Here is a 20,833-nt window from a genome sequence, read left to right on the forward strand (position 1 = left end):
GGAGTTCTGGGGGAGCTCCTCTAAGAGTGAGGAGGGGACATAGCGGGCGCGGGGCACTGGCAGGTGCAGGGGGACAGTCCAGGCCAGGAAACAGTACAGGGTGCAGGGGGCAAGCCCAGAGTGTGTGGGGACATCTTTGGCGTGAGGGGACATCACAAGTGTGAGGGGACATCCTGGGTGTGAGGGATCATCCCAGGTGTGAGAGGTCAGCCTGCAGTAAAGGGACATCCCGAGTGTGAGGGGTCAGCCCCGTGTGAGGGGTCAGCTTGGGTGTGAGGGGTCAGCCTGGTGTGAGGGGTCAACTCGGGTGTGAGGGGTCAGCCCGGGTGTGAGGGGTCAGCCTGGGTGTGAGGGGTCAGCCTGGTGTGAGGGGTCAACTCGGGTGTGAGGGGTCAGCCCGGGTGTGAGGGGTGAGCTCAGGTGTGAGGGGTCAGCCCCGTGTGAGGGGTCAGCTCGGGTGTGAGGGGTCAGCCCGGGTGTGAGGGGTCAGCTCGGGTGTGAGGGGTCAGCCCGGGTGTGAGGGGTCAGCTCGGGTGTGAGGGGTCAGCCCGGGTGTGAGGGGTCAGCTCGGGTGTGAGGGGTCAGCCCGGTGTGAGGGGTCAGCTCGGGTGTGAGGGGTCAGCCCCGTGTGAGGGGTCAGCTCCGGTGTGACGGGTCAGCCCCATGTGAGGGGTCAGCCCAGGTGTGAGGGGTCAGCTCGGGTGTGAGGGGTCAGCCCGGGTGTGAGGGGTCAGCTCGGGTGTGAGGGGTCAGCCCCGTGTGAGGGGTCAGCTCGGGTGTGAGGGGTCAGCCCGGGTGTGAGGGGTCAGCTCGGGTGTGAGGGGTCAGCCCCGTGTGAGGGGTCAGCTCGGGTGTGAGGGGTCAGCCCGGGTGTGAGGGGTCAGCTCGGGTGTGAGGGGTCAGCTCGGGTGTGAGGGGTCAGCCCGGGTGTGAGGGGTCAGCTCGGGTGTGAGGGGTCAGCCCGGGTGTGAGGGGTCAGCTCGGGTGTGAGGGGTCAGCCCGGTTTGAGGGGTCAGCTCGGGTGTGAGGGGTCAGCCCCGTGTGAGGGGTCAGCTCGGGTGTGAGGGGTCAGCCCGGGTGTGAGGGGTCAGCTCGGGTGTGAGGGGTCAGCCCGGGTGTGAGGGGTCAGCCCGGGTGTGAGGGGTCAGCTCGGGTGTGAGGGGTCAGCCCGGGTGTGAGGGGTCAGCCCGGGTGTGAGGGGTCAGCCCGGGTGTGAGGGGTCAGCCCGGGTGTGAGGGGTCAGCTCGGGTGTGAGGGGTCAGCCCCGTGTGAGGGGTCAGCTCGGGTGTGAGGGGTCAGCCCCGTGTGAGGGGTCAGCTCCGGTGTGACGGGTCAGCCCCATGTGAGGGGTCAGCCCGGGTGTGAGGGGTCAGCTCGGGTGTGAGGGGTCAGCCCCGTGTGAGGGGTCAGCCCGGTGTGAGGAGCCATCCCGGGTTGAGGGGCCATCCCGGGTTGAGGGGTCAGCCCGGGTGTGAGGGGCCATCCCGGGTTGAGGGGACATCCCGGGTGTGAGGGAACAGCCAGGAGGAGGGGCGAAGGGGAGGGGGCTGGAAGGAGGAGGGGCGAAGGGGAGGGGGCTGGAAGGAGGAGGGGCGAAGGATCCCTGCAGGGCCGGTGGGGCCCCAGAGGCCTCGGGGACTACGTTTCCCGGCGGGTGGCGCGCTACCGCGTCACTTCCGGCGGCGCCCGTGGCGCGCGTGTGGGAGTGTGCGAGTGAGTGTTTACTTCCGGCCGCCGCCGCCGCCGCGGGCTGAGGGCCGAGCGTGTCGGGCGGCGGGCCCCGAGCAGCCATGGACTGGCTCATGGGGTGAGTCGGGCGGCCGGGCGGGCGGGCCGGGGCGGCGGCGGGGGGCGCGGGGCGCGCTGCGGGCGGCACGGGTCCAGGGCGTGGGGCCGGGGCGGAGCGGGCTGGGCGGGCGAGGGGCGTCTCCTCGGGGCCGGGGTCGCGGTCGCGGTCGCGGTCGCGGACGGGAGCCGCCGGGAGCGGGGCCGGGCGGCCTGTGCGGGACGCGCCCCCGCCCGAGCCTCTGGTGTCGGGGCCGCGGGGTGGGGGCGGACGGCGGCCGCCGTGGCCGGGCGCCGCGGGGAAGCGGCTCCGCGGGAGGGAACTTTGCCGCCGGCCGGGAACGGCTGCGCGGAACGAGGAGAAGCCGGCCGGCCGGGTGTCCTGGCGCGGCGCGGGGCCCGGGGGCGGGCGCGGGGAGGCCGCGGTGCGGGCGGCGGGCCGGAGGTGGAGAAGGAAGGGCGCCTCGGCCGGCTGGCCCTGCGCTGCGCGGTGCGTGCGGCGCCCTGGAGACGAGGGCGGCGAGGTGAACGTCACGGCCGCGGAAAGTTCTCCGACGGCAGTGCCCTGTGCAAGAAACTTTTCTGATTTTGAGGAACGGGGAGGGCAGGCGCTTCTCCCTCTCTGCTTAGCTCTCGTTGTCATCGCCCGTGGCCCGGGGCTGGGGGAAGTCCTGAAAGGCCGGGGCAGGGTCTCCCGCGTTTCCTTTCTGGGTCCGGGGGCTGCTGCGGGTGGCAGGGCGGAGGAGGGTGCCGTCAGGATCACGGAGGAGATGGGTGAGGCCCGTCCTGGCCCGCGGCGGCGGGGGTGGGGGTGGCTGGAGGCCCGTGAGAGGGACACCAGGGGAGATGAGCCCGCGAGGGCCGGGCGGATCCAGAGCGTGGCAGGGGCCGGCCTGGAGCCGGGGCGCAGAGGACCACCAGCTGGGCTGCCTCCCGGGAGAGGCTGACTGCCTGCCCAGCTCCGTGTTAGCTGTGTGACTTGAGGGGACCACTGCCCCTCCCCAGACCCGCTCCTTTAAAGTCTTCTGTGAGATGCAGTTTGTAGTGCATGTGCTGTAGGACTCTGGAAGGGTAAACCGAGGTAAGTCGCGGAAAGCACCTTGAACAGCGCTTGGTATTTGGTGAGCGTTGGCCACCGTTGGTGCGGAGGTAGGTTTTAGAGGAGGCCTTTGTAACCCACAGGCACCGAGCGTTGAGGGCAGGCAGCTGTGTTTGCTTTATTTCTGAATGGCAGAGGCTTTCTGCATTTATTGGGAGGGACTCCCTGGGAGGCCAGGCCACCTGGCCACCTGGCCTCCCAGGGAGTCTGTTTGAGGGAAGTAGACTACTGATCGGGTGGGTTGAATTCACGCTGCTTTGTGCCAGAAGACCGGGGTTGTTGAGAAGGCAGCCGATTGTTATTTTTGTCTGTGTGTGATGAGCATGTGTTCCTGTCCACGAGAAGCAGGTATTCTGTGCTGAAACCTGACTAGCATGCAGTCTTTTAAACTGACTGGGTTCTGTGCTTCGTGGACTTCCCTGTCATTGTGAGTATTCAGAAATTAACCCCACAGTTAGGCTGACCAGGGACTGGTTGTCGAGGCCTTCATCAAGACTTTGGGAAGCAGGCAGTCGTCTGGGTGAGGTTGGTGGAGCACTCACCTCCTGGGTCCCACGCTGAGGATGCTGGTCCAGGTGCTAGAGGAAGACAGCTCTGAAAGGGACACCGCCTGGAACTGCTGCTTCCGTGAGCCCCAGAGACGGAAGGAGTCTTTACTGTGCCTGGCTGTAAAATAGGCAGCTCTAAGGACACTAGAGATCTCAAAAGATGGATTACAGTGTTTGGTTATCCTTGTGTACGTATTTGTGAATTTAGTGCATTGCCCATTGGACATTGTGAATTATGAATTAACAGTTCCTTAATCCTGAATCCCCCGCCCTTTGTAAACAAAAGTGATATGATTTCAGTTGTCACATAGGGATGTTCCTCCAGAGCTTGTTTTCGAGGTGTTACCATAGGACGTGAGAGCTGGGAGGGCCCGTGTGCTCTGTTCCTCCCACATGTTTACTGGGCATCTGCTGTAGGGGGGTGCTGAGGCCTCGGCTTTCCAGCTGCAGAGTGAGCCAACAGCAGTGACCCCAGCTGGCCCTCCCTCTGGTCCTGCCCTCCTTGAGGATAGCCAGCCAGTGGCAGGTGAAGAGGGAGCTCCTCCTGCCAGGCACCTTTTGTGTGCTCTGTGCCGGGGCTTTAGTGAGCCATTAACCCTTTAACTGGTTTTCAACCTGGAAGAATTGAGGAAGTGTTATTCTTGACTATTTCTTGATATTTTTATTAATTCACACTGTTCATTATCAACCAGGTAGTTTGGAATACAGTTCTCTTTTTATGTTTTAAACTTATTTTTTTCCTTTTTTTTTTTTTTTAAAGAAAGAGTTTCTCTGTATTGGTTCATCTCAGGTGACAAAGTATGGACGGGCTGTAGTAGCAAACGCGGTTCCCGCCTCCTCTGCGGACAGCTATCGCAAGCAGAGCAGCGAATGGACGCACTTCCCTGTCACGGAAAGTGCTTTGCTGAGTAACACGAGCGGCCTTATCTGAGGAAAGGGAGGTCTTGCAGGAAACCTGCCGGGGGAAGCCAAGAATAACTCCAGCATGTTACAGCTTGCTGTTGGAGTTTGCTGGGACTTATTTGGAGAAAAATTTTATGATGTGTAGCATGTATCCATGTGTTTTATTGTATGTTTCTTTTGCTCGGCATGGTGAAAATTGGTGTACAGTAATTTCTCTTTCTTTTTGTAAAGAGTAGGTTTTTTTTAAAGACTTTATTTATTCATGAGAAACACAGAGAGAGGCATAGACATAGGTAGGGGGTTAAGCAGGCTCCCTGTGGAGAACCCGATGTGGGACTTGATCCCAGGACCCCAGGATCATGACCTGAGCCGAAGGTAGATGCTCAACCACTGAGCCACCCAGGCGTCCTATAAAGAGTAATTCCTAGCTTGAAAAAGGGTCACCATTTGTTTGGCCATCTCTTTGGTCCTTGGCCATCTTCATTCTGGACAGCTGATGACAGGATGGCGCCCTTGTCGCTGGAAAGGAAGTGAGCCCCAGAAGAGATGCTGCATGAGCAACATCAGATTTCCCCGTGCTCTGAGACCGCGCGAGGTGCCCCATGGCTCAGTGTGTGGTGGTGTGGGGGAAGCTTTTGTCTTATCCTAACTGACGGTGACAGGCATTTGTGAGCAGACGATAAAAGTGCAGTTTCATTTTTACCCAACAGACAGCTCAGTCCTAAAGTTTCCAAGCATCTGGGAATGTAGAAGAGGAAATGTACCTCCTCCCACTTCTGAGTCAGGGAGGGGGTTGGGGGTGGGTGCAGATCAGCCCTCCTACTGGTCCTGGGTGGGGCCCACAGGGGGTAGTTTGCAGGGCCACGCCCTCCCTGCGCCCTCTAGCCTGGGCCTGCAGCCAGGGCAGGAGCAGGCACACACCAGCCCCCTTCCTGGGGCTGCTGTTGCCCTGCTGCTCTTGAAGCAGAGATGAGCTGGGTGAGGTGTGTAACTGAGAGCTCCCCAGCTCTGGCCAGAGACCCGCCCCTGGGGTTGGCAGCTTAGTGTGGAGCGTGATGGAAGTTGGCACTCTTGGTCAGCAGGCAGATCTTTCTAAGTGGCCACAGGGCTTTCTGGCCTGTCTGGCTTTGCCTTCAGGAATCTTGAGCTCAGTCGAAGGAGATAGAATCCTGTGCGTATGTACCTGTGCAGGGATTTTGTGGGGGCGTTGATGACTTTTTCTTTGCACTTTGCATCTGACTAACCCTACCAGGAGGACACCCCGAATGAACTTGCTTGAGTCTCCAGACTTTTTTTTTAACAGCCTTGTTGGGGTGTAACTTACATACCATAAAGTTTACTTGTTTTAAGTATAACAATTAGGTGACTTAGTGAAATTGCAGAGTTTTGTAGCCATCAGCACAGTTTAACTTGCGGATATTGCCGTCACCCTGAAGGAGCCTGGTGACCATCAGTAGTCACTTCCTGTCCCATCCCTGGGTTGTTACTGGTTGCCTTTCTCTCAGTCTCCATTCACCTATTCTGGGCATTTCATACACATGGAATCCAATATGGGGTCATTTGTGACCAATTCATTTAGTGTAATGTTTTAAAAATGTGTTCAGACTGTGCATGTGTCAACCCTAAACCCTTTTCCTTGCCAGATGATATTCCACAGTATAGAGATATGCATGCTTTGCTTCTCTGTTGGTGTCTGGATTGTTCCCTCTTTTTGCCAATCATGAGTGATGCTGCTGTGACCCAGCCTTCTTGGACAGTGAGCTGGACCACTTTCTCAGCTGAGGGGACCATCAGGTCCTGACTGCCTTCACAGTCTGTTGTGGGCCTGGCCCTGTGCTTCCAAGATGGAGAAGACACAGTTTCTGCTTTCTCAGGCTGGCGCAGAAGGGCCTCGGACATGGGGGATGGAGCGTAGCAGAGTAAATGAGGGGGAGCTGGAAGTGGGGAGCCCAGGCTGGCAGGGTGGCTCAGAGCAGGGGTGCTCAGGAAGCTCATATGGGAAGATGCATAGAATTTTCCACGTAAGAAAGAAGAAAGATTGTGACCCAGGCCTGAGCAAAGGTGTGGAGGCATATGTGGCAAAAGCGTCCTCCAGCTGGCACCCCCTCAGAAGCTGTGATTGCAGAACACTTCCAGGGACACCTGCGGGCCTGGTCTGCCCAGGCGCTTGCCCGGGGCTGATCTGCACTCACATTCCCTTTAAAGAGAACAGCAGCCACATGGACCCCTTTGTGAGACAAACCCTGTGCACCTGGGAGCTCTCAGCAGCACCTCATTTCTCATTTGTCCCCCTGCTTGGGGTGTCCTCTGGTAGCCTGGTGCACGCAGAGCGTCCTGGAAGTTGTGTGTCTGGTCAGACATAGGATGTGAATTCATGAGAGGTGTTGCAGAAATGCTTTGCCGGGAAGTGGGAGGTGGGGCGGGAGGTGTTGCTGGCCTTGGGCAGGGCTTCCGAGATACCTACTGCCCCTGAGGGCCGCCCTTGTCTGTGCCCTGCCTTTGGCCTCCAGACATCCCGGTGTGTGTGTCGGGGAGTGCCAGACCTTGTCAGCAGCTAGCCACGGCTTGGGAGGGGTTCTCTGTGTACAGCTGGGCCATTGTTGGCTCTAAGCAGCCTGTAGGAGGGAGCTGTGACCTCTGTTGTGGCCATGGCGTTTGGGATGATGGGTGTTGGAGGCCTTGGTGGGGGATGCCTGTTGACAGCATTTCCATTGTCCCGGCATTTCCTGCATTGCCCTTGAAATGGTCCTGGAAACTCAGACATGGCCAAACCCGCGCTCTTGTTTTTGTCATGAACGTGCTCATGGGGCAAGGGAGGTACTCAGTGAGGCGCGCTCTGCATTTTTTGGGGCACCTGGACACTGGGAGCGAGTCAGGACACTGGCCTTGGTCTCTGCTGCTGGCTGGGTGTGCCTTTCCTCCTGCTGGCCTGGCCGGAACAGGAGGTGGTGGGTGCTGTTCCTGTCCGACTTGGCGGGACTGCCTCCCATTCTTTGTCTCCCCATGTTTGTTTTTCTTTCTGTACAGGATTTCTCCTGGCTGGGGCACACCCGTCGGCATTGTGTGTCGCTCTGTAGAACAGTGCCTGGGAACATGGAAGGAGGAGCAATCAAAACCAAGGAGTGAACTGTGGAAGCTTAGAAGAGGAGGGGAAGTGGGGATGGGTGGGGTGTCCAGGCCACATGGAAGCTGGGGTACTGTTCATGCATGGAACCGTGTGTGGCTTTGGGTTGTGGCCACATTCACATTGTCACATTTCACATTCTGGTTCCTTTCTCTCTGAAGATAGTTTCCTTTGCTAGCTTGAAAGAGCTGATAATGCAGTTGCTGGGGTGGGACATTCATTCTGTTCCTTCCTGTAGCTCTTCCTTGGTACGTCTCAGGTATAGCATGGTGTATAGACATGAGGTAAAACTTATCACACCTGTTTGTTTGGAATGTTGCTGCTACATTGGGTAATGGTGGCAATTTTTTATTTTAATTGAGCATTTCTGTAGCGATTTTTTGGTTAGTGTTAATGGAGCATTTTTTAAAAAAGATTTTTATTTATTTGAGAGCAAGAGAGAGCGAGAGTGCTGGCATATGCATAAGCAGGGGGTAGGGGTTGAAGGAGAAGCGGACTCCACTGGGCAGGGAGCCTGAGGTGGGATTTGATCCCAGGACCCTGGGATCATGACTTGAGCTAAAGGCAGAGCTTTACACACTGAGCCACCCAGACACACCTAATTGAGCATTTCTGTATAGGGTGAGGGGAGGGAGCTGCTCCCACAGGGGCATGCACCTTCTCTTCGAAACAGCAGGCTGACATTGGAAAGCAGGGATGTATGGCGTCTTTCCCCTTAGGTGTAAGAAACCTTTCCCCTCCAGCCTTTGTACCAGGCTGGCCCTGGGCTAGCCGATTATTCTCTCTGAGAGCATGACACCTCTGGAGTCCACTGTGTCAGGGCTTGGGCTGCATTGCCCACACCTGGCAGAGTGGTCAGCTCCTACTTCATTGGCTGTGAGAGAGAGCCCCCCCCCACCCCCCAAAGGCTTGCTGATTCGACTCCCAGCAGTACTGTGGGCGGTTTAGCCAGGTTGTAGGTGTGTGCCCCACATCCAGTCCTGGGGTCCACTGTATTTGGCCCTACTGTGCCAGATAAATGTGTTTCTCTTCTAGGGCCTGTCTTAGCAGTTTCTCAGCTTGGGCTTTGGGTGGTGTCTGTTGCTGTGACATGAACCCCAGAACTTAGTGGGTCCAAACAAGGACCACCACCTCTCACAACTGAGTGGATGGGTGGGAGCCTCAGTTTCCCAATATGGCCTCTCTGCACGTGGACTCTGGAGCAGGGTTCTTAAACTTTGTGGTCTCAAACCCCCCCTTATATGCTTAAAAATTATTGGGTTTATATGTGTTACAGCTATCAATGTTTATCATATTAGAAATTAAAATCAAGAAATTTATAAAAATATTCGTTAATTCATTTAAAAAGAATAATAAACCCAGCATATGTTAGCATAACATTTTTTCGATGAAAATAATTATATTTTATGGAATAAAAAATGTGACAATATTGGTCTTTTTTACAAATCTTGTGAGCTGGATCTTTATATCTGCTTCTGGGTTCATTGTGTTGTGATCTTACAAGTCATGTAACTTCTGGAAAGCTCTGCTGCGCTTGGGTGAGAGAATGGGAGAGGCGAGTACCATCTTCATGTTGTTAGGAGAAGAGCTGTTAGGAGAAGAGCGTTAACCTTGGCCCCCAGGCCACATTTCAGGCGCCATGACAAGGGCTCTCTGTGGCCTTGCTCCAGGAGCAGAACCACCGCGGAAGCTGTTGGAAGATGAGTGTCACCTCTGATATGCTGTGTTGGTCGGACAAGTCACAGAGCCACCCAGATATGGTGGGAAGGAACAGACTCTCCCTCTCAAAGGAGGGGTCTCCCATGTAGGGAAGGGGCGGTGTCTGGCATCCCCATCTGCAGACCAAGGGATGTGGGTGGGAACATGGGGTCTGTTATTACTGGGAACCCAGGTGTCCATAACAGCTCAGAGCCTTTCCTTCAGGTGGCAGGTGAAGTCTGTCAGGAAAAGGTGTGCAGGTGGACTCCTCTGCACAGAAGTGATTAGGACAACATGGCTCAGGGACAGACGGCTTCAGGGGTGAATCCTGACTCTGCAGCTTCATTAGGGCTCCCTGAGCCTCAATTTTCTTATCGGCAAGGCAACACAGCCCCAGTAGTCCCCTTCCTAGCAGTGGTTGGGGGATTTTGTGAGGTGTCCACAGGTAGTGTGGGTGTGCCCTGGAGGGGTGTTGTGGAGAACCCCCCCCACCCCCCCTTCTGAGACAGGCCTTATCACCAGCCTGGTCTGAGAACTTCTTTCTGTGCTGGAAATTTGGAAATTCCTTCTTGGAAGCCGGGGGTGGGGTGGGAGTCCTCTCTCTCCTGCCCGCCCCCCACCAAGGGCTCGCTGTGGTGTGTGGCCTGTGTGCATAGCACCTGCAGTAGCAGCCAGCTCCAGGCAGGGCCAGGTGTGTGCAAGATACATCCCTCTTGTCATCCTACTGCCTTCCCTCACATGTCCTCACTGAGAACCTCCCAGCACCTGCCGCCCTACATGCCACCTGGTCACTGTCAGCTCTGCTTGTTCTCGAAGAGCTGCTTTTATGTGCAGGTAGGTAGCCCTGCTGTCCTGGTCCCTAAGGAGAACCCAGTCTGACGGCCACACCATCCTGGGTAGCAAGGTTGGCACCCAGAGCCTAGCCCAGGGCTTTTGTGTCAGATCTGGCTCTGAGGGTGACTGTGGGCAGAGGCAGGTGTTCTGAGGCTTGGTGCTCTCTAGAGGCTGCTTGACCCCATCCCCAGGTAGACAGTGCCTTCCATCTGGGCCTGCCCATTCCCAGAGCTGTGGGGCCCGAGCTGGTAGCATGTCATCATGCCAGGCTTGCCTTCCCCAGCCAGATGTCAGCACCTCTGTAGAGACAACCCCAGTGTGGTCGGAAGGCACTGGTGCGCACCGTTGGCTCTCCCGCCTCCACCTTTGTGCTGGGAGGTTGCAGGCCTTGTGTTTCGTGCCCTGTGTGTGTCCTGATGCCGTTGCAAGACGCCCGCATGGGAGGCTGCAGCACCAAGTGGCAAAGGCGCTGCTGCCCTTGTCGTGGAAGATGTAGGGCTGTGGCTACTTATTTCCTGTGGTCTGCCGCCTTCTTAAGTTTGAGGGTGTTCTGGGTGCTGAAAGGGGAGGCTGAGAGGGTGCTGGCCTGTGGGGGGCACAGCTGGCCCTGCCCTGGCCTTGCTGAGACTGGCTCTTTATCAGCTCCCATTAGCTTCTCCTAGAGCCTGCACCCACCTCAGTCATCTTGCCTCTCCTTCCTGTCCCTCCCTCACAACTGTTTTGCTGAAATATTTTTCCTGTAGCAAAGCTCCGTCTTTCCTTCTATTGCCTCTGTGCTGGGAGCAACTACACTCAGGGCCCTCAGCACACAGACCTGCTTTCTTACCCCACGTACCTTCTTGGGCTCAGGCACCTGGCCTGGGCCAGCTGCTGCTCCCCACTGCTCCTGTACTGTCCCACAGCCGAGACCCTGCCTCCTTGCCCTCACTTGTCTCTACCCCACTGCCTTTCGTTTCCTTCCCTCAGCACTTCCCGCCGTTCTTCTCTTTTCCCCTGCATCTGGGCCTGGGTGGGCCAGGCAGTGTCAGGGCAAGGCAGCAGGTTCAGAGGCAGAGGTGGTGCCTGGTGCCCCCTGCCTGTCCGAGACAACTGCTTTGGCATGAACCTCATGTGCACATGGAGCTATCCAATCCTGAGGGAGCAGTGCCCCGGTGCCCTGTTCTCCATCAGCTTGGCCCTCTGGCTGGGGGAGCAGTTGCCCCGAGCCCTACTTCAGGATGCCAGCATCACTTTTCACTTTGGTTTTATTTCCCACTTCAGCTTGCTAAGGCAGCAGCGAGCCATATATACGAGTTGAGGAGCTGAGGTTAGACTTGCCTATGAACCTGGGTGACCATTTCTCCCAGCCGCTTCTCCACCTGCTGAATGAAGATGCAGGCCCTGACCTGTGAGGATCCCAGGCCGTTTATGAGAAGGCAGGGGCTTTCTTGGTGCTTGACCCAGAAAGGACTGTCCCCTTCTCTCTGTTTGCCCCTCCCTGGGCAGGCCTCTGAGGAGTCTTAGGACACTGGCCTCAACCGGATGCTTTAGTTGCTGTTGAGCAGGTGATTTGGCGAGAACCAGGGCCCTGTCGTTGACACTCCATGGAGTGGAGACTGTGTTCCCTTGTTGAAGACACGTGGCCGGTCGGTGCAGGACATGGAGCCAACAGTAGGTCTCATCCTTGTGGGCCCCCAGACCCCATGCTAAGGGCCCACTGGCTCGGTCCAGCCTGCCTGGTAGGCTCTGGCTTCTGCACGCCACATAGTCCCTTTGGCCTGTTCTGTGGGTTCCTTGGGAACTGCGGGGTCATGGAGAGGAGCATAGAGGATAACCCCTCCAAGACAGAGGAGGGTGGGCCATATCACCCAGTCCCAGCTGCTCATTAAATAGGCGCTTCTAAAACAAATATGCCTCCAGGCTGTGGCTGTTTGTATTTCAAGGCTGCTCCCTACCTGGGAGACTGCTTCCCCCTTACTGTCAGCCTGAGGTACTGAGACAGCTGGGGAGAGACAGGGTGGAGTGGGGAGTGGGGCTGAGTGGGAGTTGCTTCCTGCGCTGCAGACAGACTGCCCTCGGCCGCATGTCCTTGAGGGACACCTGGAGGGCCCAGTGTCCCTCCAGAGACAGAGCTAGACTCTCCAATGTCAGTAGCACCTGCTTGGCAGAGCACTGGCCCATTGTATTCCCACTTGTAGGCTGCTTTGACCCAGGGATGCCTTGAGGGGGGCAGGTTGTCTGGGAGGCTTGGGGATGCCCCCAGCCCATTCAGCAGCAAGTGAATATCAGCGCTGGCTTCTCAGCCTGAAGCTAGGCTTCTGAATGAAAAGGAAGGGAAGAACGTGGAGAACAGACTGCTGGTCCTCAGAGGGGAGGGGAAGCAGGGATAGGGATTAGGGAGTGCATTTGTGATGAGCATGGGGCGATGCATGGAAGTGTGTGGTCACTAGATTGCACCTGAAACTAGCAGTACACCGTAGGCTGAGATTGCAGTAAAAACTTAAAAAAAAAAGCCCTCAGGCTACAGGCTTCAGAGCACACAGCCTTCCCCTGTGACAGCTGCATAGTGGCCTTAGGAGCCCCAGCCACCAGCCCCAGGCAGGCCTCTCCTTTGAGTCACTTCACCCCTTCAGCCACCCTGTCTGCTTAACCCTGGCTCCTTAAAGCAGAGAACCCTTTGATAGGTTCACAAGGACTGTCTCCAGTTCAAAGAAGGGGAGCATCAGCATAGTACTCCCCAGTAGGGGAGGGTGGTGGAGGTACCCAGGAGGTGATGTATAGTCAGTCACCCCTCCCTTCCCCAGGTCCAGCAGCCCAGAGAGCGCTGCAGGCCAATGATGGGAGACAGACTGCAGCTTCATCTTGGTGGTGCCTTCTTAATTGCTGCTGCAGGCTGGACATTAAGGTGCAGACAGGAGGGGTGGTCCTGGTGCTGACCCTAGTGTGCAGCCTTCCTGAGGTCCTTGTCCTCCTGGGCCTATTTGATTTCTGTAGAAGTGGGAGTGAGCTGTTTTCCTTTCTTTTCTCTCTCTTCCTTTCCTTCCCTCCCCTCCCCTCCCCTCCCCTCCCCTCCCCTCCCCTCTCCTCCCCTCTCCTCCCCTCTCCTTTCCATTTTATTTATTTATTTATGAGAGACACAGAGGCAGAGACATAGGCAGAGGGAGAAGGAGGTTCCCTGCAGGGAGCCCGATGCAGGACTCGGTCCCAGGACCCTGAGATCATGCGAAACCAAGAGTCAGAGGCTTAGCAGACTGAGCCCCCCAGGCGGCCCATGTAGTTTCTCTTCTTGGGGTAACCATGTGTGGCAGCCCTGCATGGTGCTACAGACATGAGCTAGTAGCACCAACTTAGCCCATGCCCACCGGGCTGTACCTCTGAAGGGTAGTGACTAACACCCACTTTTGGTTCCCCAGAACCTGGTGCATTGGCACACTCAGGATCTGGTCCCTGCGTGAAGTGAGGGACCCTCTTGTTATTCTCGGCAGCATTCCATGGACTGGGCTCTCAGGGGGTCTCAACCTGGGGTGATCTTACCTGCTGGGGATGTTTTGGTTAGAGACATTGTGAGGGTTTGGTGGGGGCTTCTGATGCCTAGGGGGTAGAGGCAGGGATGCTGCTCAGGATCCTGGAGTGCCTAGATGGCCCCACAGTGGGAATGAGCCAGCCCCAGGTGTCAGTGTTGTTCAGTGGAGCCAGCCTGGGCCTGGCTAACACCATAGAGCTATAGGGCAGGAGCAGCTGTGGCCCTGGTGCAGGGCCGCCCCTGGCCCTGATTGCTGTCCCCAGGGGCTGGTGAGCCTCAGTCCTTTGTGTGTGTGGCTTGGCTGGCAGAGATACCTGCAGAGCCAGGCCAGAGGGGGCCTGTCACAGCTGTGTGGTTGTATTTCCCCAGTGGTTGGGTTTGGATGCGCTGGGGAAATGTGGGATGGGTAAAAGATTTCTGTGTGCTCTGGGGGCCATCTTGGGGGGCTGTGCCCAGAGCCACTAGAGTGGACACCTGTGCCTTTGTGGCTTCTAGTGGCTGTATCCTTTTGAGCCAGTACCGTGATCTCTATGGAGAGTGGTCTTTGAGGCCCAGGGAGGAGAGAGAGCAGTGGGGCGCCCAGTGCAGAGGAGCACTTGGGTGCTGGGCCGGCATGTGGGAAGTGCACAGGAAGGTGAAGGTCCATTTGGATGTCCAGGGAGTCTAAAGGAGCCCAAAATCTTAATTAAAAACACCCTTAAAGAGTTTCCTGAGTATTGAGGTGCTAACACTCATGTACTCTCCCATTGCCTTTTGAGCACTACCGGGGGTTCCTTTGTGGCTCCTGTGGAACTCGGTTTCACAAGTCCATTGTAGAAACATGAAAACACAGGAAATGCAGAAAACAAAAAGTGAGTGATCCCACTACCCAGAGACCGTTACTCTACATTCAAAAGTGACGTCACACTGGATGTGGACTGCCCAGCAATCCGAGGTCCGTGGCAGGAGATGTGGGTGGCTGCCTGTGGATGTGCTGTAGTTCCTATAGTCCTCTGTGGCAGGATGTTTAGGGTGTCTCCTCCTGGCGGAGGGGGGTTTCTGACCATCCTTGTACATCACCATTTGCCATACCCGATATTGGCATTTCCTTGGGTAGAATTCTGCAAGGGGACCGGTGGTCTCTGAGAGCAGGGCCTGGGAGGGTCTTCCTGGAGAGGCTCTGCCAGCTTGCGTTCCTGATCGCGCAGGCATGCCGCTTGCCTCTCTACTTTGTGGCCAGCTGCCTGCGGTACTCTTATGAAAAGAATCTTTGCTGTATTAAGTAAAGAAGGGTGGTTAGTGCTCGAATCCTTGAGGAGGGCTGAAGCTGATGTTCTTGAGCGTTGGGCCCCAGCGTTCTTGGTGAGTCATCTGTCTGCGCTTTGTGTGCAGTGGTCTAGCTTTCTTATGACTGGCCTGAGTTCTGTATACTTTAAGGGTATTAATCCCAAGTATTAAGATTTTAGAGTTTGCTCTTAAAGGAAAAAGAGCAAGATCAAAGTAGGGGAGGTGTTAGGACCAGCCGAAGTGGGACTACCTCCCTCCCCACCCCCCGCTGTGTTTCCTGAGGCTGTTGTTCACTAGCTGAGAGAGTGCACATGCCCCCCTACGGGGACTCAGCAGAGAAGCCCGGAACAGTCCAGGGTGTGCCAGGAGACCAGAGTGGTAGCTGTGAAACAGTGAATGCAGCGGGGTGTAAGGGTGCTCGGGCCGAGAGAGCAGGCCTCAGGCCCTCGGCTTGGCAGCCTGGGAGGGCTGTAGACCAGGACCAGAGCTTGACCCTGTGCCCTACCCATATCCTCCTGGCTAGTCTGTGGGGTGATCTCAGCATTCCATATATTCTTGTACAGCCTTTATCATCGCCCCCCCTCCCCCACATGCGTGCATTACTGGAAGTGTGTGTACCATTTGGTTTGTTCTCTTAGGAAGAAATTCAGTTCACGTTGGTGTCATGAGCTGTTCTGGAGCCCCTTGCTTGCTGAGTGCCTTTTTGGGGCTGCATTTGGTCACTGAGGCTACAGAGACTATTAGGAAGGCAGCAGGGCATGGGAGCAATGTGGAGCACCCAAAACAGGGTATCTCAAAATGCTCCTCAAGGAGTACTCATCCTCTGAGGTGCTAGATGAGTTTGGGACACCCTGGCTGAAGTCTGGGGTCTTCTTGGAAGCTCAGTAGACAGCAGTAGTTTTGGCTCTGAGCAATCCCCAGTGAGATCATTATGTGAATGGTTCACACAGTGGGAGAGTCACCCCCCTCCAGCCCCCTAGCCCTCTTCCCAGATCATCTGCCCATGTCCTCTTGGCTTGTTTGTTGAATGAACAAAGAAGGGCTGAGAAGGAATCTAGGCCACTGATGCTGTCCTCACCCCCTCCCTCGCCACCACCCTGCAGCTGATGATGGGCTGCAGAAAGAAGTCCTCCCAGGAGGCCTGGTATCCTCTCAGCAGGGCTCCCAAAGTGTGTTTACTTCTTGCTATGGATTGTGTGATGTGCCCTCCTGTGCTGGGTGAACCGGGTAGTGGCCCAGGGCAGAAAGTGCGCAGGGCCTGAGGCTACCTGAGCTTTCCTGAGAGTCATTGACATGGCTATGCACCTAAGGACTGTGGCTTCAACAGGAGACCAGAGCCGCCACCTGAGTTTGCCCAGGATAGTGTTCCCTCCCTTCTATAAGAGGAGCATTTTGTGTTGCACTGGCTTTCCCACACCCAGAATAAAATATACTATGAATGCTTCCCCTTCAGGGTGGGCTTCATCTTCTCTCCGCAGACCCTTGGGTAGCCTCTGCCATACATAGTGTGCCGTCCTCTCAGGGAGGAGGCCACACCAGGGCACCCTGCCCCTGCCAGGGTCATGTGTCCTATAGGCACTGCTGTCGGGAAGAGGTACCGGCCAGGAGGCCTGGGAGCTCATGCCCTGTGCTGTCTGCAGGCCAGGTGGTCTTGGGTGTCATGACTGCCCCCTGCACCTCAGCACCCAAGTCCACAGCCCCTGCCCTGCAGGATGGTGTTGGCCAGGACAGAGTTGGTAGCTCAGTGTGGCATGCCTGTGCCTTGCTGTAAGCAAGTTTCCTAGTTTCAGAGACACAGACGTGCTCAAGGCACAGAGTGTGCAGCAGCACCAAGGGCGTGCAGGCATGTGTCCTGTGGTCACCCTGTCACCACACAGGCTGTGTCTGCAGCCTCCCGGAAGCAGGGCATCCGGGCTGAGCTCTGTGTGGTGACAGGCAAGGGGACTTGAGGGGACTCATTTCCGCCTTGGGCTTTGGTCCTGGGAGGCATGTTGGCTCCTGGCTGTCAGAGTGCAGACCCAGGCCTCTCCTCCGCCTGCTAGGGCTTTGAAATGCTTTGTAATTACAATCCTTGTTTTCAAGTGCATTCTATTGTTCCTGCTGGGAAGGCCTCCTACCTTTTTGGCTGAAGAAGTGCTGGGCTCAGCTGAGTTCTGTTGAGAGTTCCTGACATTTATAATTCATGTGAAAATAAATGTGTTGTCTTGCCGTGACCTCGTTGGCTTTACTATACTTCCTCACAGGCCAGCTGAATGTGGCTGTCGTTCTGTGATGGGGACTGGACAGTCGGCCCCGAGGGGTTTCACTCTGTCTTTCGGGGATCTGTGAGCAGGGCTACAGCAGGAGCAGGGCTGCTGCAGGTGGGCTGTGCTTCTTCCTGGGATGGGGGTGGGGGGGGTGGGGGCTTCGCTGTCTGCATCGTTTCCCCTCACCTGTGGTCTCCTCACTGGACTCGCAGTTTTAAGTAGTGTTTGTGGTTTGCTGGCCCCTGAGGTCTGAGCTGTCAACAGGAAGGTGGCAGGTGCCTTTCTTTGCCCAAAGAGTGCCCTCTCTCCTGAGGCTCTGTGTGAGAGCATAACCCATCGCCCTGCTGGTGGAGCTGGTGCCAGAGGTGGCCTTTGTGGACAGAGCTCACATCCGCTTTGCGACTGGCTCCAGGGGCCCGCCCAGCCCGACTCAGACTTCCACCCTAGGGCCTGAGATGGAGGGGGGTGGGCAGGAGGCCTCAGCAGGTGGGTCTGTCCCAGCCAGTGCTAGGGCCCAGATTGCCCCCTCAGGTCTAGGGGAACCCTCAGATAGAGACCTCAGGGGTGTTGCCGTGCTTTTTCAGGGTGGAGCAGCTCTGCTGTATGCTTGTGGTCCTGTACCTGGCATCTGGCCAAGCCCCGGAGGCATTGTTGGAGCTGTACACGGGCCAAGGGGCCTGAGGGGTCCCACTTGCCCATGTCCTCTGCTGTCCCGCATCTGCCTCCTGTTGTGTGCAGCATGCTCCCTGCTCCTGTCAGCATAGCAGAGACACATGGGTCAGCGTTGGTGGCAGGCTCAGTGTGGTCAGAGGCTCAGCCTTTGCTGTTCTGTAGACTAGCTGCAGCCGCCAGCAGCGTGCCTGGGTGCCGTCGTGTCAGGTCCTAAGCTACAGCTAGACCCATGTGTGAGGACCGTGGTACCTTGCTGGCCAGGGTGTGACGTTCTGGCATCTGGCTCCCGGTGGCTCCTGTTCCTGTTGTATCTGCAGTTAGGACAGCATTGGAGGAGCAGGCGCAGCTGTATAGGACTTGGTGGCTGGGGTCTCCACAGTGTCCTGGCCTTGTGCTGATCTGGCAAGGTGGGGACATTGGCTGTACTTTCTCGGCCTCTGGCAGTTGGCACCTCCAGTGCTATAGGTGATGAAGGTGCTGGGCTTGGGCTGGCTATCCCCTGGGGAAGCCACGATAGGACCAGGCAGTAGAAGTGGACTGTATGTAGTATAGGGGCCAGGGCCAGGGCCAGGGCCTATGGGGCTGTGGCCTTTGAGTCTGTTCTCATGGTTTATTTGTTTTTAGAACACTGACTCAGATGTAGGATCAAGATGTGGTACCTGCAGATGTCCCCAGTAGTCCTGTTAGTGCTTTATGCCAATTCTGCTGCAGCTGGGGTCACAGGGTGCTCCTGATAACACAGCAGCTGGGAGAACAGTAATTGTGGGGCCACACTGCCCTCCAGAGTCAGGTGTCCCTGTGGGAGCAGTTCTTTGGACCACTACTATTTTCTATATGTCATTTCTTTCCCAGAAATCTGGGTCCTTTGATTTGTAACACAAATAATAAAATGTCCACTAAAATGACATTTGCAGGAGTCTAGGGTGAAGACTGCACTCTTCAGCCTATATGCCTGGACTGAGAGCCTGTGCTGGGGCAGGCCATGTCCTGGCTGCTTCCGTACCCCATGGTGCTGGCTGCAGGCCTGGTCCAGGGGCCAGTCTAGACTGTAGGACCTCGTCAGGGCCATGGCTTTGTTGGGCTCCCTCCAGGCAGGCCCTGGGGCCATGGGCTCTCCCAGATGCAAGCAGGCACCTAGATGTGGGATTGGGGGCCATACATCCTCATCTTTGAATCCAGTATTCCACAAATCACCGGAGAGCCTATCATGTCACACTTGCTTAAAAGACCCTTTGTCCAAATTTCCCATCCCCCTCTAGCCCCACCCCGGTTCCCGCCCCAGGGGTACCTGTTGCATTACAGCCTGGTCAGCCCTCTGATGTGCCCTCTCCAGCTGAGACCCTGGCCTAGGAAGTCTCCCATCTGCCTGTCTTCCAAAGAAGACCTACAGATGGCCAGCAGGTACGTGCAAAGATATTCATCATCAGGGAAATACAAATCAAAACCACACTGAGCTGTCACCTCACACCTGACAGTGTTGGTGAGAATGGGTCAAAACTGCACCTTTGGTGGGAATGTCAGTTGGTGCAGCCACTATGGAAACAGTGTAGAGGTTCTTCATGAAATTAAAACCAGAGCTACCATATGATCCAGCAGTTTCTCTTCTTGGTATTTATCTAAACGAAATCATGATCCTGAAGACACATCTGTACTCCCACCATCATTCCAGTGTTATTCCTGATGGTCAAGGTATGGAAGCAACTTGTGTGGGTTGACAGAAACATATCTATACACAATGGAATGCCATTCAGCCTTAAAAAGAAGGAAATCCTGTCATTTGTGACAACATGCATGACCTTGAAGGGCATTGTGCTAAGTGAAATAAGCCAGATGGAGAAAGATAAATACCGCCTGGTATCACTTACTGTGGATTCTCAAAAAAGAAAAAATCAAACTCAGGAACAGAGGGCTAGAGTAGTGCCAGGGGCTGGGTAAAATAGGGGGAGGTTGGAAAAAACGCTTATCCTGGCTTTGGCTCTCCTCTTGTTCTTACTGTCCCGGGTCCCTGGACAGCCCCTGAGCAGGATGTAGAGTGGCCCTGCTAGCATGGGGCCTTAGGAAGAAGGTGTGGGGAAGCTGAGTCCACCGACCTGCCCTGCACTCATGACAGCTCAGCTTCACTGTACCCTTGCCAGCCATACATGCCAGCCAGCGTAAATATTTGAAAATCATGATTTCCACATTTGAACCAATATAGAGAATAGGGAGCCCAATGGCAGTGGGCTCCATACCCTCTTTAAGGCTCCTAGAACATTCACAAACTGAAATCTCAATAGGCTTCAGCCAATAGCGGCCATGCAGAGTGTGTTCTTGGCCAAAGTGGAATCAAACCAGAAATCAACGACAAAGAGAAGCCAACTCCCTATATTTAGACATTAGGAGACACATTTCTAAGTAACCAGGTGAACAAAAAATTATTTGTAATGGAAGGGGAAAATATTTTTAGCTGAAAGATAACAAAAACACTACCTGTTGGGACTTGTGGGCTGCAAGTAGACCAGAGAGCAGTTCAGAGCTTCGGAATCACAGATCAGAAAGGAAGGAGTCACCTGTGGAGCAGTGCAAGCCAGAGGATGTGGAGGGCGGTAAGGGCAGGGGGTGCGGAGAGCATGGGAGTGGCAGCTGGTACAACAGAAACTGGATCTTCAGCAGAGTCATCAAGGCCAGAGTTTGATGCTTTGAACAATAGGGATAGAGTGAACATCTCTGGCAAGACTGCTTGAGAGAGAAGAGAGAAGGTCCAGAGAGTCCTTGTAATAAAGCATGCTGGGTCAAGTGGATATCTATATATTTAAAAGAAAACAAAAAACCCGTGGTACATACTACACACCATACAAAGAATAACTGAGCCGGGGAGAGTGTAGATATAGAAGTTCTAGAGCTTGTGCATGCTCATCGAGCACTTCAGATGTGTGGAAGTGAACAACACCTAGATTCTGAAAAAAACAACAAAAAATGTTTTTATTTCTATTACATGTTGAAATGACAGTACTTTGGGCTAAACAGTTATTAAAATTAGTTTCACCTGTTTCCTTTAATGCTTTAATGTGGCTATTAGAAAATCTGAAATTATATACATGACGGCATTTGTGGCTTGTGATATTTCTATTGGACAGCACTGTTCTAGAAGATAACACAGAAGATACTATTCTTGGA

General features: G+C 55.6%; 1 protein-coding gene across 3 annotated transcripts in view; it reads left to right on the forward strand.

Moving 5' to 3' along the window:
- The first annotated feature begins 1,676 nt into the window (after positions 1-1,676).
- Positions 1,677-20,833, forward strand: part of MOB2 (MOB kinase activator 2) — a 78,254-nt gene continuing 59,097 nt past the window's right edge. Inside the window, exon 1 of one of the 3 annotated variants that reach the window (XM_072790467.1) lies at positions 1,677-1,807. In XM_072790467.1, coding sequence (XP_072646568.1) covers positions 1,791-1,807 — 17 coding nt within the window. In that variant the 5' untranslated portion in view covers positions 1,677-1,790. Of the gene's footprint in view, positions 1,808-19,052; positions 19,079-20,833 lie in introns of those variants that run through there. The other 2 variants (XM_072790466.1, XM_072790464.1) reach the window with 2 other exon arrangements.

This window comes from Canis lupus, chromosome 21 (genome assembly GCF_048164855.1).
Source record: "Canis lupus baileyi chromosome 21, mCanLup2.hap1, whole genome shotgun sequence".
Lineage (NCBI taxonomy): Eukaryota > Metazoa > Chordata > Mammalia > Carnivora > Canidae > Canis > Canis lupus.